Raw genomic sequence first — 14,309 nt, 5'->3', positions numbered from 1 at the left:
GTGCTATTTCTGACACTATGAAAACTAGTGTCAGAACACATAGACACATAGACAAAACGCACTGTATTATTGGCCGCAGTTTTAAAGTGGTAAAACATACGCCAGCTTACACATATACATACGGCATGCATGCGGGCACACTAAAAACACGTTAGCTTGAAGCATACGGTAGCATGCCAAGATATACAGATACAAGCTAAAAACACGTTTTTAAAAAGGCAACGGAAGCAAAACTGAGTTCCGTTTTATTTTATTTAGCCATCGTACAATGTACTCACGTTTTTCGATCAATCATCACCCAGAAATCCAAAGTCCTTATCCTCTGTATCAGAATCGAACAATTGTGCAAGTACCGGTAATCCATCAAAAAAGCCGTGTTCCCTCTCGTTGTCAGAGTCACTCTCATTGCCATGTGGCTCCTCAGAAATGTGCCGGCTTTGCCAAAAACTCGAACAACAGTGCAAGCAGACACGTTCGTCCAAGCAGCCACAATCCATTTTCCAAATTGTGGCGTAACTCGCCCAGCGCTGCCTCTCACTCTTTGTAAAGTTGTGTTTGCCATCGATCATTCATTGTTCCCATGCCGTTCGCAACTTTACTTTGAACGCCCGGTTGATGCCGATGTCCAGCGGTTGGAGTTCTTTAGTCAAGCCTCCAGGAATAACGGCAAGCTCAGAGTTCATTTGCTTGACTTGGTTTTTCACCGCTGCTGTGAGATGGGCACGCATGCCAAAAGCATAACCGATGGCTTGAAGTCTGATCTGAGCTTCATAGGCATGTATCTTTGTAGAATTTATTTTCGGGGGTTTTTAGAAACCAAAACCGAAGTTGTTTTGCAACAATGCACATTGCCACACTCTATACAGGTGTTGGTACCTGCTCGGGGTGACCCTTTAGCGTCTACTTACACGCCCACCCTTCACCCATTGGCGGACTGCTGCATGCCTTTCCTCTTTCACGTCTGCCTTCTATCTCTCTCTCTCTCTCTCTCTCTCTCTCTCTCTCTCTCTCTCTCTCTCTCTCTCTCTCTCTCTCTCTGTCTCCCTCTCCATATATGTATATATACACGCCCACCCTTCCCTGATTGGCCAACTTATTTGCCGCATGCCTGTCAAGTCACTTCCGCCTTTTCTCTATATAAACAGCGTGTCGGCTGTCAGTCAGATTTTGGAACTCAGCGCATACAAAAGACGCTCCGCATCATAAGGTGTCCTGTCCATTTTGGAGAAAATTTAAGACTTTTAATGGCGCCTTATAGTCATGAAAATACTGTATATTGAGTTTGTATCCCGAAAATCCTCTGTACTCACTGATCGTAGAAAGCAATTCTGGGAAAGAGGTAGATGGTTTTCCCAGAAATATTAATATATCGTCCGCAAATAGGGCTAATTTATGAGTATCCTGTCCAACGGTTATCCCCTCGATCTCGTCTTTCTGCCTTATCCACTGACTTAGGGGCTCGATAAAAATGGCAAATAAGAGTGGGGAAATATGGCACCCCTGTCGGCATCCCCTTTCTAGATTGAAAAAATCTGTAGATCCTCCATTTATCCTTACTTTTGCTATTGGCATATCGTATATAGCCTGTATAGTTCTTATAAAATTGTCCTTGAATTTAAATCTCCGTAGTACCTTATATAAATATGACCGGTTGACTGAGTCAAAGGCCTTTTCCGCATCCAAGTCATGTGCCTTTATATGAGCAATTATGTGTAGGGTTGTTCTGACGTTATCCATAGTCTGTCTTTGCCTAATAAAGCCCGTCTGATCTAAGTGTACAATATCTGGAAGTATCAATTTCAAACGTCTTGCTAAAATCGATGTAAAAAGTTTATAGTCTTGGTTCAAGATGCTAATTGGACGGAAACGTCTGTTTTGTCCTTCCCCTTTTTTGGTATCAAAGCAATGATCGCCAAGAGGGGGGGGGATGGTTCCTTTTGCTAGGACCCAATTGAATGTTCTCAGTAGTAGTGGCGATAAAATGTCACTGTAAGCCTTGTACCACTCGGAGGGAAATCCATCCGTGCCCGGGCATTTATTCGGCTTTAGTCGGAAAATAGCCTTCTGTAATTCACCCATAATCACTTCAGCCATGAGAACTTCATTTTGATCTCTTGAGACCGTTGGGAGGTTGAGTGACTCCAACATAGCGTCAGGAGCTCCCCCATCGTCAGGGACCCTTAGAGAATAGAGATCTTTATAGTATCTTTCGAAGCAACTTTGGATATCCTTGAAGTCATGTTTCATTTGTCTGGTACAAGGATCCTTAATTTTATGTACCACCCTCTAGGCTTGTTGTTTCCTTAATTTATATGCCAGGTTTCTCGTTGCTTTACTAACCGCCTCGTAGTAATTTTGTTTTAAGAAAGTAACTTTTTTTCTGAACGACTAGATCATAGATATCTTTTATCTGATTTTTAACTGCCTTAATTTTTTGGTCCACCTCCGACTGAACGTTTTTTTTAATGTTGTCTCTCTAATTGCTGCAATGAGTTTTCAAGTTTCTCCAATTTCTCCAGTCTGGATTTCTTTTGCGAAGCCAATAATTTTCCCTCTCAAAACTGCCTTGCCTGCATCCCACACCATAATTGGGGACACCACTCTGTTGTCATTTTCTGACAAAAATGGTGAGATTTCCTCTTTTATTTCCTCCCTCATCTTTCCCTTAAGTGCATTTAAGTTAAGCCTCCATGCCCATGGACCTTTATTATATTTTACTTGCAGATCTAAATAAACTGGGCTATGGCCTGGTTCGTTATTCCAATTTTACATGTCCTTATAAGGCCGAGATCTTTACTGTACATGAAAAAGTAATCAATCCTTGAGTAAGTATGTGGCGCTGAGTAAAAAGTGTAATCTCTGGTAGTTGGGTTAAGCTCTCTCCATACATCACATATGCCCATCTCCTTTATCATCTTTCCCACTTTCTCAGCCATTGGGTTATTGTGCTGCTGTGATGTTTGTGGCAAGTCCATTTTGAAATCCAATCTTATATTAAAGTCACCACCACATATGACCAATCCTTGGGCCTAAGTTATCATTAAGTCAAAAATATGTCGGTAGAACCCCCACGATGCCCCAAGTGGAGCATAAACATTTATTAGGGTCACAACAGATCCCTCCATTTTACCCACAATCATATTGTACCTCCCTTCCTTGTCTTTAATTTCTGACTGCACCTAAAATATTACTTTTGTAGAAATACCAGTAGACACCCCCCTCCTATGTCCTTTCTCGTAGGAGGCTGAAAACACCTGTTTAAATCCTTGTCTTCTAAGTTTCAAATGTTCCAAGTCATTTAGGTGGGTTTCTTGCAGAAACATTATGTCTACCTTGTCTTTCGCCATTTTGCCCAGAATTTTGCTTCTCTTGATAGGATTTAGGATAACTTTCACATTATACGAAGCGAACCTAAGTGGCATTTTGTGACTCTCCATCAAAAAGTAAACAATGCCTATTGCTTAAACGACCCATTTTCCACTCGTACTCTGACATGTAAATGAAAAAAAAGAAAAAAACAAAAATAGCACAAGATCTGAGAAGAACAAACTCAGTAACTTGCGAAAGTTCCGCCGAGTAAACACTCCGCTGTGAGGTCTCAAATTTGACCCCCCAAAAAAACAGGATCTTCTGCTGGCTCGGAGGGGAAGCCTCCACTACAGTTCCCATGTAGAGGGCCCTCCGTTAGTCGTCGCTCCCCAAACACATTTATGCATAGGAGTCCAAGCGTCTCCGATCATATCTATGTATACATACATGCACACATAAGTACACACACGAACAGGCATACATACTGAATGACTCACGTATACTCTGAAGTATAAACACCTAGTTGCATTTCACATATACATACATACACCCACACACATACTCGCACCTACCTATTCCCCTACATACCTTTTGTTAGAGGAATCTATGAGCTAAATTGTATCATGTTTAAAGTTTCATTCAATTTGGGCACATCTAAACGTTTGGGTGCATATCCAGCACCCCCAAATGCCTACACAAAAAGGCGCCGGCCATTTGGCCGGCGGGCTGTTAAAGTCCACACTAACACGTTAATACAGGTGGGCGACCACAGGGGAGAAGGCGAAACTTGGTCACAAAAGGGGAATGAATAATTCGGGAACAGAATGAATAATTCGGGAACAGTGGGCGAGCAACAAAAGACGAGGTGAGAACACCCGTCGCGCCCAGGCGACATTGGCCATCCGCAAAGTCGGCAACATGTTGATTCAATGTAGATCAGACAGAAAAGGCGCCACTGTACTGGTGGTTCGAGGTTGAACAACAGGTAACCAATCACAATGCAAATATCGGGGGCAGTGTTTTTCTTGTATTTTGCATATGTTACAATAAAATGTAAAACTCGCGGAGACGGGACTTTGAGTGTGATCGCGGAGCAACAACCGTCGTTCGCTCTCAGAGGTCCGCTTCCGCCGATATTGAAGACAATTTTCCTGTGTGCCGAGTCGTTTCTTTAACTTTGTTCGAGAAAATCTCTGACACCTTTCCACATGTTCCTACAGTGCTTACTAATACACTCTTACTCACATACACCCCTGTGCAATCATACATAACTGTCCACACACCCATTCATACCCCGACAAACACCTGTTCACGTATACGCCAACACACGCATGCTTACACCCATGCCCAAGCATATTCACACAAAAACCCAAATACTGTTCAATTCAACGAACCCTTGGTTGTCCCACAGTGGAAAATCTCGTCACCTCGTCATGCTTCAACAATTTTCATTGTCCACTCTCCTGTATGCGGCCAGTTTCTTTTTGAAACCCTCACGTGGATTTGCCCGCTGTTGTTCCTCACCGCTCGCAGACCGATGCCACAGTCTGTTGTTAATTCTGTCAATCCAGGTGGTAGGAGGTTTGTATACAGCCACGGGAAAACCCCTCTTGAGCATGTCGGAAGTGCCCACCTCCGCTGAGTTGTAAAGGCACGTTTCTCCCTCGTAGAATACTCTCATCCTCGCTGGAAACGAAGTCTGGAATGGTATCCCTTTCTCCCGCAGCACCTTCTTCGCCTCTGCATATTCCAGGCGTTTCCTCAGGGTCTCTGGAGCATAGTCGTGGTTGCCAAAACTCTCTTCTCTTTGTACAGAAATCCCTTCTTGTGCCAAACTTTACGCAGGACCTCCTCCTTCATCTTATTGCTGGCAAATCTTACTATAATAGACCTCGGGGGGGAATCGGCGGGAGGTTTACGGCCTAGCGCTCGGTGCGCCCGCTCAATCTTCAGATCGGTGGAGGTGGAAAGCTCGAGCTTTTCTTTAAAGAGATGTTCTACAAAACACTATCATCGTTGCCGAGTTGGTCTGAGGCCCCTCCTCAACACCATAAATTCTTATATTGTCCCGTCTTGCTTGTCCCTCTTGACCAGTAATCTTATCTTGCATTTTAGCTTGTAGCTGTAGGAGGTCCTTCGTAACTTCTTCCAGCCCCAGCACTCTTTCTTCCGTCTCTGAGATCCTCGTTTCGACGTCATCTATTCTGTTGTTAGTCGTCTTAATTTCGTCCTTGATTTCGGTGAGAAAAGCCCCTTGATTGGGGCTTTCACGCCGGAATTCCCTTAATTCTTGCAGGATCGTTGATAGGTTAGTTGTAGCCTCATTAGCCCGTAGCTCCCCGGGTTCGTGCGGCACGATACTCTCCGTCTGAGTGGGTTATTTCAAACCGTGAAACCGACTTTTTGTTTGCTTTAGGCATTTCGTCAACGCCTTTAAATACAAATAAAACTCGTCAAAATACTAATAAGGTACGGCGTTGCTCGAAGTGATCAAGGAGCTCTGCAGCCGTGTGTCCTACGCCATGACTGCGCTTGTACACCCCGTGATGAATGTTTTATCCACAAAGTTACCATGCTACAACCAGGACATTATAGAATAACAGATACTGTTTCATTATATTTTTCACAGCGATTAGCCTACAAATCTAATGACCAATTTGCCTCGTAATCGTGCCTCGCGTCATATTTCGCTCTCGCGTTCTGTGCATACGTCACAGGTGAGTTTTGTGATACGCCCTTTGGACGATTCATACGAAAAATCAGACAAGCATTCCCATTTCTTAAATATCGTAATTAGTAAACTTTGGTGAGTTTTTTTCGCCGCCATCTCAAACTTTCATCCGCGCAATTCCTCAGTTTGCGGACTAAAATAACAACCCGCATGCGCACATGACGTCATCTGTTGTGTCCCCCCCCCCAACACTGAAAACAAAACAAAACGAAAGTAAATTAGAAGAAACACAGTCACACACCACACCACATCACAAACACACAGGCGCAGTGAAATTGCGTGGATCACACAATCAATTCAAGTGCGGTGACTAATTAAACTATTTTTCGGTACCGTGAAAATGATGCCACGGAAACGACACGCTACTCGGTAACGATTGTTCCTGTGAAATCCTCAGGCTTGCCGTAGTTTTTTTGTTTATTTGTTTGTTTTCACTGAGAAATTTCCTTGCGTCCCAAAAACGCACGTTGTACGGAACTGTCCGTCCCATGGGAAAATTATGCGTCAAGTAAGTGGGACGCATAGGTAAACGAGATGGCTGAATCTCTAAACATTCTCTGAGTACTACTATTATTACCACTCCCACTAATACTACATTAAGTAATTTAACACCTTCAAATTCACAATAATCATAAAAAATAATTAAATCAACCATGATTTTAAACTATGTGTTATCAATATTCATTATTTCAAACATGAGAAAGCATTCTGCAAACATAACTGGAATCGGGCAAAAGGACTCCAAATCCCAACGGCCAAACCCGGCCGGAAGTGAACTGCCGACATTATTGACTCCAGCTGTAACGCAAATTACTTAATTCAAACATTCTAGTGCGACTGCACAAACGTGACGACTGCGCAAAAATAACTAAATAAGACACCACTGTTATAGAAAGGCTTTACACGCTATTTAAACTGCCGATCGAGAACGCAACAAACCGTGATTGAAACTAACTGCGATGCCGCTCTTTATACATTGCGCTGACTGTTACCTGTCAGTGGCAGACCCGACCCTCTTAAAGCGCCAGAGTAAATCCATCAATATGGGTTTCCTTGGATGGAATTTATTAGATTCCTTCGCGATTTTTGCACTCCTCATACAAGGGTTTCGAGGCTTTAATCCCTCATAGTGTCCGAGGACTGGCAATCCAAGGCCAAGGACTTGACTCCTGAGGCCAAGGACTTGACGCCAAGCCCGAGGACCAAGGACTTGACTCCGAGGCCAAGGCCGAGAACCAAGGACCACCCCTCGGTCCTCGAGCCGGTCCTCGAGGCCAAGGACCAGCTCTCGAGGACCAGCTCGAGGAACACATCTCTGATGTCTTGGCATGCTACCTTATGCTTCAAGCTAACGTGTTTTTAGCGTGCGCACATGCATGCCGTATGTTTAAGCTGGTGTATGTTTTACCACTGTAAAACTGCGCCCAATAATACAGTGCGTTTTGTCTATGTGTCAAATACAGAAATAGCACCCATTAATGAGACTGCACCTAACAATACGGTGCATCGAATGGTTGTGAAACTACGGTACCTCCAGCGAGTGAGGGAAGTCCTAAGAAGCCAGCTCAATGGCAAGAATAGGACCCGGGCAAGAAACAGCATCGAATGGTTGTGAAACTACGGTACCTCCAGCGAGTGAGGGAAGTCCTAAGAAGCCAGCTCAATGGCAAGAATAGGACCCGGGCAAGAAACAGCAATGCCCTACCAGTGATCAGATACCCTGCAGGAATAATAAGGTGGCCAAAGGAAGAGATTCAGACCACGGACGTTAAGACCCAAAATCTCCTAACCATGCATGGAGGTTCCATCCCAAATCCAGCACCCTGAGAATGTACGCAAGCCGAAAGAAAGGATGCCGGGGACTAGTGAGTGTGAGAGCTACTGTCCAGGAGGAAACACTAAGCTCCATGAATACATCAAGGAGAAGGCTCCAACGGATGACGTACTCTGAGAATGTCTCAGACAATGGGGAACAGATGATGAGGCGCTGGAAGAGGGACCATCATGGGAGGACAACCCCCTGCACAGGATGTACCACCGGACCATAACTGAAGTGGTTGATCTCAAGAAGTCCTATCAGTGGCTAGAGAGAGATGGCCTGAAGGATAGCACAGAGGCCTTCCTGTGTGGAGTTTGCATGGTCTGCCCGTGCCTGCGTAGGTTTTCTCCGGCTACTCCGGTTTCCTCCCACATTCCAAAAAATGTGTGGCAGGTTTATAGGGCACTCTAAATTGTCCTGAGGTGTGAGTGCAGATGGTTGTTCGTCTCTGTGTGCCCTGCGATTGGCTGGCAACCAGTTCAGGATGTCCCCTGCCTACTGCCCAAAGACAGCTGGGGTAGGCTCCAGCACGTCGCATGACGCTTGTGAGGATAAGCAGTTCAGAAAATGGATTGATAGATGGATGGATGTTACCTTGATGTACAGATTCAGTTTCAGTGGTCAGTGTGTTGGGCAATTCACACGAGTTCTCTGAGTTGATCTTGTCATACAAGCGCAATCTGCGAATGAGCACACTTTACTTGGCTCAGTCAGTGGTCGTCGCTAACCTTTTTGAGGCCAAAGCAAACAGCTCCCCCCACCCCTCCTTGTCTGAAGTTAAATTTTGACTAAAGGTGAGTTTTATAATTTAGGCCACTTCGTCCTGCTTTTTAAATCTGTTGCGATGATCTAACAGCAAAACTATTATTAATTACTATTCATTTTCACCAGTTTCATTCAACATTTACTTGAGTTGATCTCTTCAACCACTTGAGCATATTGTTAATTAATGATAACTAATATTTGTCATCTCATTAAATCGTAAATATTGATGTGACACTTTACTCACAATTTAGATTTTTACAAAATTCCCATTTACTTGCATTGGTTTCCGGAAAAGTCCATTTGGGACGATCCTGACAATAATCCTCAACTGATCATTACCAACTCAGGTTAATTTTATTTGTGTTCCAAATCTCTAGCAATGGGGTGGCCCGGTAGTCCAGTGGTTAGCACGTCGACTTCACAGTGCAGAGGTACCGGGTTCAATTCCATCTCCGGCCTACCTGTGTGGAGTTGGCATCCAGCCTCCCTGTGTGGAGTTGGCATGTTCTCCCCGGGTCTTCGTGGGTTTTCTCCGGGTACTCTGGTTTCCTCCCACATTCAGAAAACAAGCATGGCAGGCTGATTGAACACTCTAAATCAGGGATCCCCAAACTACGGCCCGTCCGCACATTTGGCCCGGCCCTCTAACCCTCAAAATGACCTGTCACTGTGTTAAAATCGTCCCAAAAAAACCCTAACCGCAAACAGCGGTGTCTATAAGCCGACTGGAACCTACAAAAGGATTATAAGGAAGGAACACAAGAACTTTAAGAGACTGCTCATATGTGTCAGAGAGATTCTTCTCTGACAACTGAGCTGAACTTTTATGTTAAGATTGTGCATGGCACAACAAAAATTTAATGTTCCATGGCTTTTTTTTCTATGAAGAAGCCAGAGAGAGTTATTTAGTTATTATTTATTTCCTGTTTTTTCTGTAAATAAATCAGAGAGAGTTTTTTAGTTGTTAGTTATTTAATTAATAGCGTTATTATTTGTTTCCTGACTTTTTTTCTGTAAAAAACCTGGAATGGGTTATTTGGTTATGTGTGGCTTTCTGGAAAACAATAAATGTTTTAAGCTCCCCTACGATCGTCACACTTTTTCTCTTATAAACTTACACCGGCCCCCCATCAGAGAAGGGAAAAGTTATGTGGCCCTCACAGGAAAAAGTTTGGGGACCCCTGCTCTAAATTGTCCCTAGGTGTGAGTGTTGGCGTGCATGGTTGTTGTCTCTGTGTGCGCTGCGATTGGCTGGCAACCAATTCGGGGTGTCCCCCGCCTAGCAGTCTTGGTAGCTAGCAGACTGCTTGGTAGACTGGGGACCACTCCACCTCTTTCTATCGTATCGGTGCAGGTCGTGGCCCTTGTGCGCCTCATTGGGCCTGGGAGATTCAGCTCCCTCGCTAAGCTGTGTGGTATGGTTGCCTGGACACGTCGGGCGGTGGAGGCCTGGTTAGGAGGCAACCACCAGCCCACTGTCAATAGAAACCCTAAACCCAGTCTTACAGCTGTTGAGAGAGGAGAAGCTTTCCAATGCCTTGCCCTTGAAGCCCAAGTTGGAGCTGAAATCCATGACACAACTCTTGACCCACTCGTGGTCGATGAGGGGACATGACTCCTACTCTGTGGAGGACGCATTCAGTCCTGGAATGAAAGCAAAAGTGCTATTCCTCTGGTGCCTATGCAAACAAGACTGGCCACATTACGAGGCTCATGAGAAGAACCATGAGGGGGTCGCAGCAACTATCCTAGACACTTAGAAAAGAGCCTGGATCATACAGGGCCGTCACGTCGTCAGAAGAGTAATAAATGTCTGCATCCACTGCCGAAAGCAAAGAGCTAGAGTATGCCAGCAAGTGATGGGTGACCTCCCGTTGGAGCGCACACAAAGGGCAGGCCTTCTTGAGTATACAACCCAGGATCTGTTTGGCCCATATGAAGTCAAAGATGCAGTCAAGGGGACAGCAAGGAATAAAGTCTGGGGAATTGTTTTCTTCTGCATGGCTTCGAGGTTCTCCGCAGGAGTTCTCAGAGTTGCTCTTGTCATACAAGCGCGATCTGCGAATGAGCACACTTTACTTGGCTCAGTCAGTGGTCGTTGCTAACCATTTTGAGGCCAAAGCAAACAGCTCCCCCACCACCCCCTTGTCTGAAGTTAAATTTTGACTAAAGGTGAGTTTTATAATTTAGGCCATTCGTCCTGCTTTTTAAATCTGTTGTGATGATCTAACAGCAAAACTATTATTAATTACTATTCATTTTCACCAGTTTCATACAACATTTACTTGAGTTGATCTCTTCAACCACTTAAGCATATCGATAATTAATGATAACTAATATTTGTCATCTCATTAAATCGTAAATAGTGATGTCATACTTTACTCACAATTTTGATTCTTACAAAATTCCCATTTAGAATCAGAATCAGAATCAGAATCATCAGAATTTACTTGCATTGGTTTCCGGAAAAGTTCATTTGGGACGATCCTGACAATAATTCTCAACTGATCATTACCGACTCAGGTTAATTTTATTTGTGTTCCAAATCTCTAGCAATGGGATGGCCCGGTAGTCCAGTGGTTAGCACGTCGACTTCACAGTGCAGAGGTACCGAGGTTCCCATCAGAGAAGGGAAAAGTTATGTGGCCCTCACAGGAAAAAGTTTGGGGACTCCTGCTCTAAATTGTCCCTAGGTGTGAGTGTGGGCGTGCATGGTTGTTGTCTCTGTTTGCGCTGCGATTGGCTGGCAACCAATGCGGGGTGTCCCCCGCCTATTGCCTAAAGACATCTGGGATAGGCTCCGGCACCCCCCGCAACCCTAGTGAGGATAAACTGGACCTCCTGTATGCCAAATGCCAACATGAACGGAGCTCTTGTATATATAAAATAAGATTTCATCTATTAATATAACATTTCATTATTTTACCATTATTGCTAGTTATATAACTGTAATATTATGTTTTTCTTTTATTTCTTGTAGTTCGTGTTTTATATTTGATCTCATCTACAGCGGCAAGTGGTATCATACCAAAGGTTGAATTTAATAAGTGATTAAAAATAGGATTTATGAGACCCAAAGTCTCTCAGAGCTGACTGGGTGAAAGATGGATGGGGTACACCCTCGACTGGTCGCCCGCCAATAGCAGAGCATGAGAAGACGAACAACCACTCACACCCGGACACATCTCCATACAATTTAGACGGGGAGTGGGGAGTGTCGGGGCTATATCGTCGTTAGGCTTTCCCTACGAGGGTTCTTATAAATGTATAGACTTGTCGCAGTTGTATTTACCTCACCAAATTATTACATTTCATAATATACCGGAAGATGAATGAATGAATGAATGAATGAATAATATACCTGTATTATAATAGTATACCTGGATTTCATATTCATGTCAACATTTCAACAACAAATTGAGTTAGGAATCAAAAGTACTATCAAATAGTAACAGAGTATTGTTTCATTGATATGAAAGGGATTTGGTCCCAATGTTTGCAATGTCTTTCAAAGATGAAGGGAAGGTCTTCAGTGTTTAACACATGAGAATTTCTATGAAAATAAGAATCTAAAAATGCTGGAGTAGGGTTTTTTTAATTGGCTCCTTCTGGAGGCGCACATTTGGCAAGTGTTCATCACAAGTTAATGTCTGCTTCCACCACGAAACATGGGAAAGATTAAATACGTTCAAAAACTCACCAAACAGTGAAAGCACGCCGCAAGCAATCCAGACTATCAGAGACATCCCAATGCTGCCCGAGTATTTTAGGATTCCTTTTGGCGAGATGAAGATCCCAGCTCCAATCATGATCCCAACAATGACTGAAATCCCTGAAAGCAATGTCACCTTCTTCCCCAGTTCAACTTTTGTGTCTTTCTCCCTCGGAGGTTCACAGGAAAGCATTTGATGTCCATTTTCATCTCCTCCGACATGTTCACTAGAGGACCTTCTCTTCATATTTCGATTCCAGAGTGACAAAATCTCTTGTAGTGCAACAAGTTGAGGTCGGGGCCAATCTGCCTTTGCGACCATGCAGTTACAAAACCGCAAATAAATTCCATTGAGGGTGGGGGGTGGTTCTTTCCCCGGCTCTCTCTCTTTCTCTTTCCCCTCCTCTTTCTCCGGTACTTTGTGATTCATGCCAACTTGCTATTATTTCCCTGCGTGGCCTCTAACGCCTGCTCTTTTCCTCTTCCGTTTGTTTTGTTTTTTTATTCTTCGATGTATGGAAGATACATCGAAGAATCTTCCTCTGATTATTCGGTCCTGTTTTCATGCCTGCCTCTTTTAATTGTTTTATCAGCTTTTTAGACTGCAACTGTCAGAGACAGCACCCAAACAAGCTGTGCCTTGGCAGTCGGATGCCGTTACAAGTAGAGAAAGTAATTCGTCATAGAATTACCGGGGGGGAGAGTTGGTTATGGGCGTTGTGGAGAAACACGTTGCTCTCTCAACTGCCAAAGCTGATATCGGGATGTACTGCAACCAAAATTCCCAGGAATAATTTTCTGACACACGCTGAAAAATATTTGGATGTGTATTGGACTTACTCACATGCATATCTCTTTTTTTTTATTTTTTAGAACAGATGTGTGTTGACAAGAGATTTTTTTTTCCTTTTGTTAGTTTTTTCTCCCAAGAATCATTATTTGAGGTAATTGTAAATTGATTTCGCAAAGCAGGCGGTAAAACCATCCCATACAATACTTTGTGTATTGTTTCAGCAAAAAAGCTCAAGCTGAGTGATGCACATTCATGCACTGACGAAGACAGAATGACACAAAAGTTAGTCAATAGTGACTCAAAAGTTAGTCAATAGTGACTCAGGACAGTACTTGAGGTTTTTTTTTGTTTCCGCTCGAGTTTTGATATCTACCATTACACTTTACTTGAGTGTTCGGACTTGAGTATGCTTTCTTTTTTTTTCCTTTGTTTTTTAAAAAACATTTTATGAGATCAGCAAAAATGACAAGAAAACAAACAGCAGGTCATGTGAAAATGTTTGTGTGGCCGCATGTGGATTAATAATGTTGGTATTAAAGGAAAAAAATGCAATAAAATCATTCAACCCCCACCCCCATGGAATGTCCATCTCTCTCTCTCTCTCTCTCTCTCTCTCTCTCTCTCTCTCTCGCAATCTACCTAAACAAACAACGCAGATGGTGAAAAGGCGTGTTGTCAGCCCCCCTTTTCAGAAGATATAAACCAATCAATCTCAAACCAGATCAAAACAACCCATTGATGAAAAAAAAACTTTGGAACTCCAAAGAGCTGAGTACCCACACTCCTGCCATCCTGATCATTTCCAGTGACCACATTCTTACAATGGAGTGTCATGGTGAGGGAGGCAGAGAAGGAGAACATCGCCCTGCTGAATCTCTCAAGCTACCAGGACATCTCCAGACACACAAACGGTGGTGACGGCAGAGGAGGAGGACAAAAAGAAGGATCCCGCATGGAGGAACCGTTGCTTGTCACATAATAGATCTAACTGCATCAAACAGACAGTATGAAATCCGTTGCATGATGCGTTTGTGAAAAGACATATGTGAGGGTTGTCCAGTTGATCCCCATTGGCATGAATAATCATGGGAAATATAGCTCATCATACTTTATTACCACCATGTATGTACGAAACTGGCTAGATGGATATTCCGGAGAGGGCCATCCATAGACTTCTACA

General features: G+C 43.6%; 1 protein-coding gene across 1 annotated transcript in view; it reads right to left on the bottom strand.

Moving 5' to 3' along the window:
• The window catches only part of LOC127608554 (cystine/glutamate transporter-like), a 116,910-nt gene extending 104,174 nt beyond the window's left edge, over positions 1–12,736 (bottom strand). The window contains exon 1 of the mRNA XM_052077696.1: positions 12,325–12,736. Coding sequence (XP_051933656.1) covers positions 12,325–12,658 — 334 coding nt within the window. The 5' untranslated portion in view covers positions 12,659–12,736. The remainder of the gene's footprint in view (positions 1–12,324) is intronic.
• Positions 12,737–14,309: the final 1,573 nt, after the last annotated feature.

This window comes from Hippocampus zosterae, chromosome 1 (genome assembly GCF_025434085.1).
Source record: "Hippocampus zosterae strain Florida chromosome 1, ASM2543408v3, whole genome shotgun sequence".
Lineage (NCBI taxonomy): Eukaryota > Metazoa > Chordata > Actinopteri > Syngnathiformes > Syngnathidae > Hippocampus > Hippocampus zosterae.
This window is presented reverse-complemented; position numbering and strand designations above follow the sequence as displayed.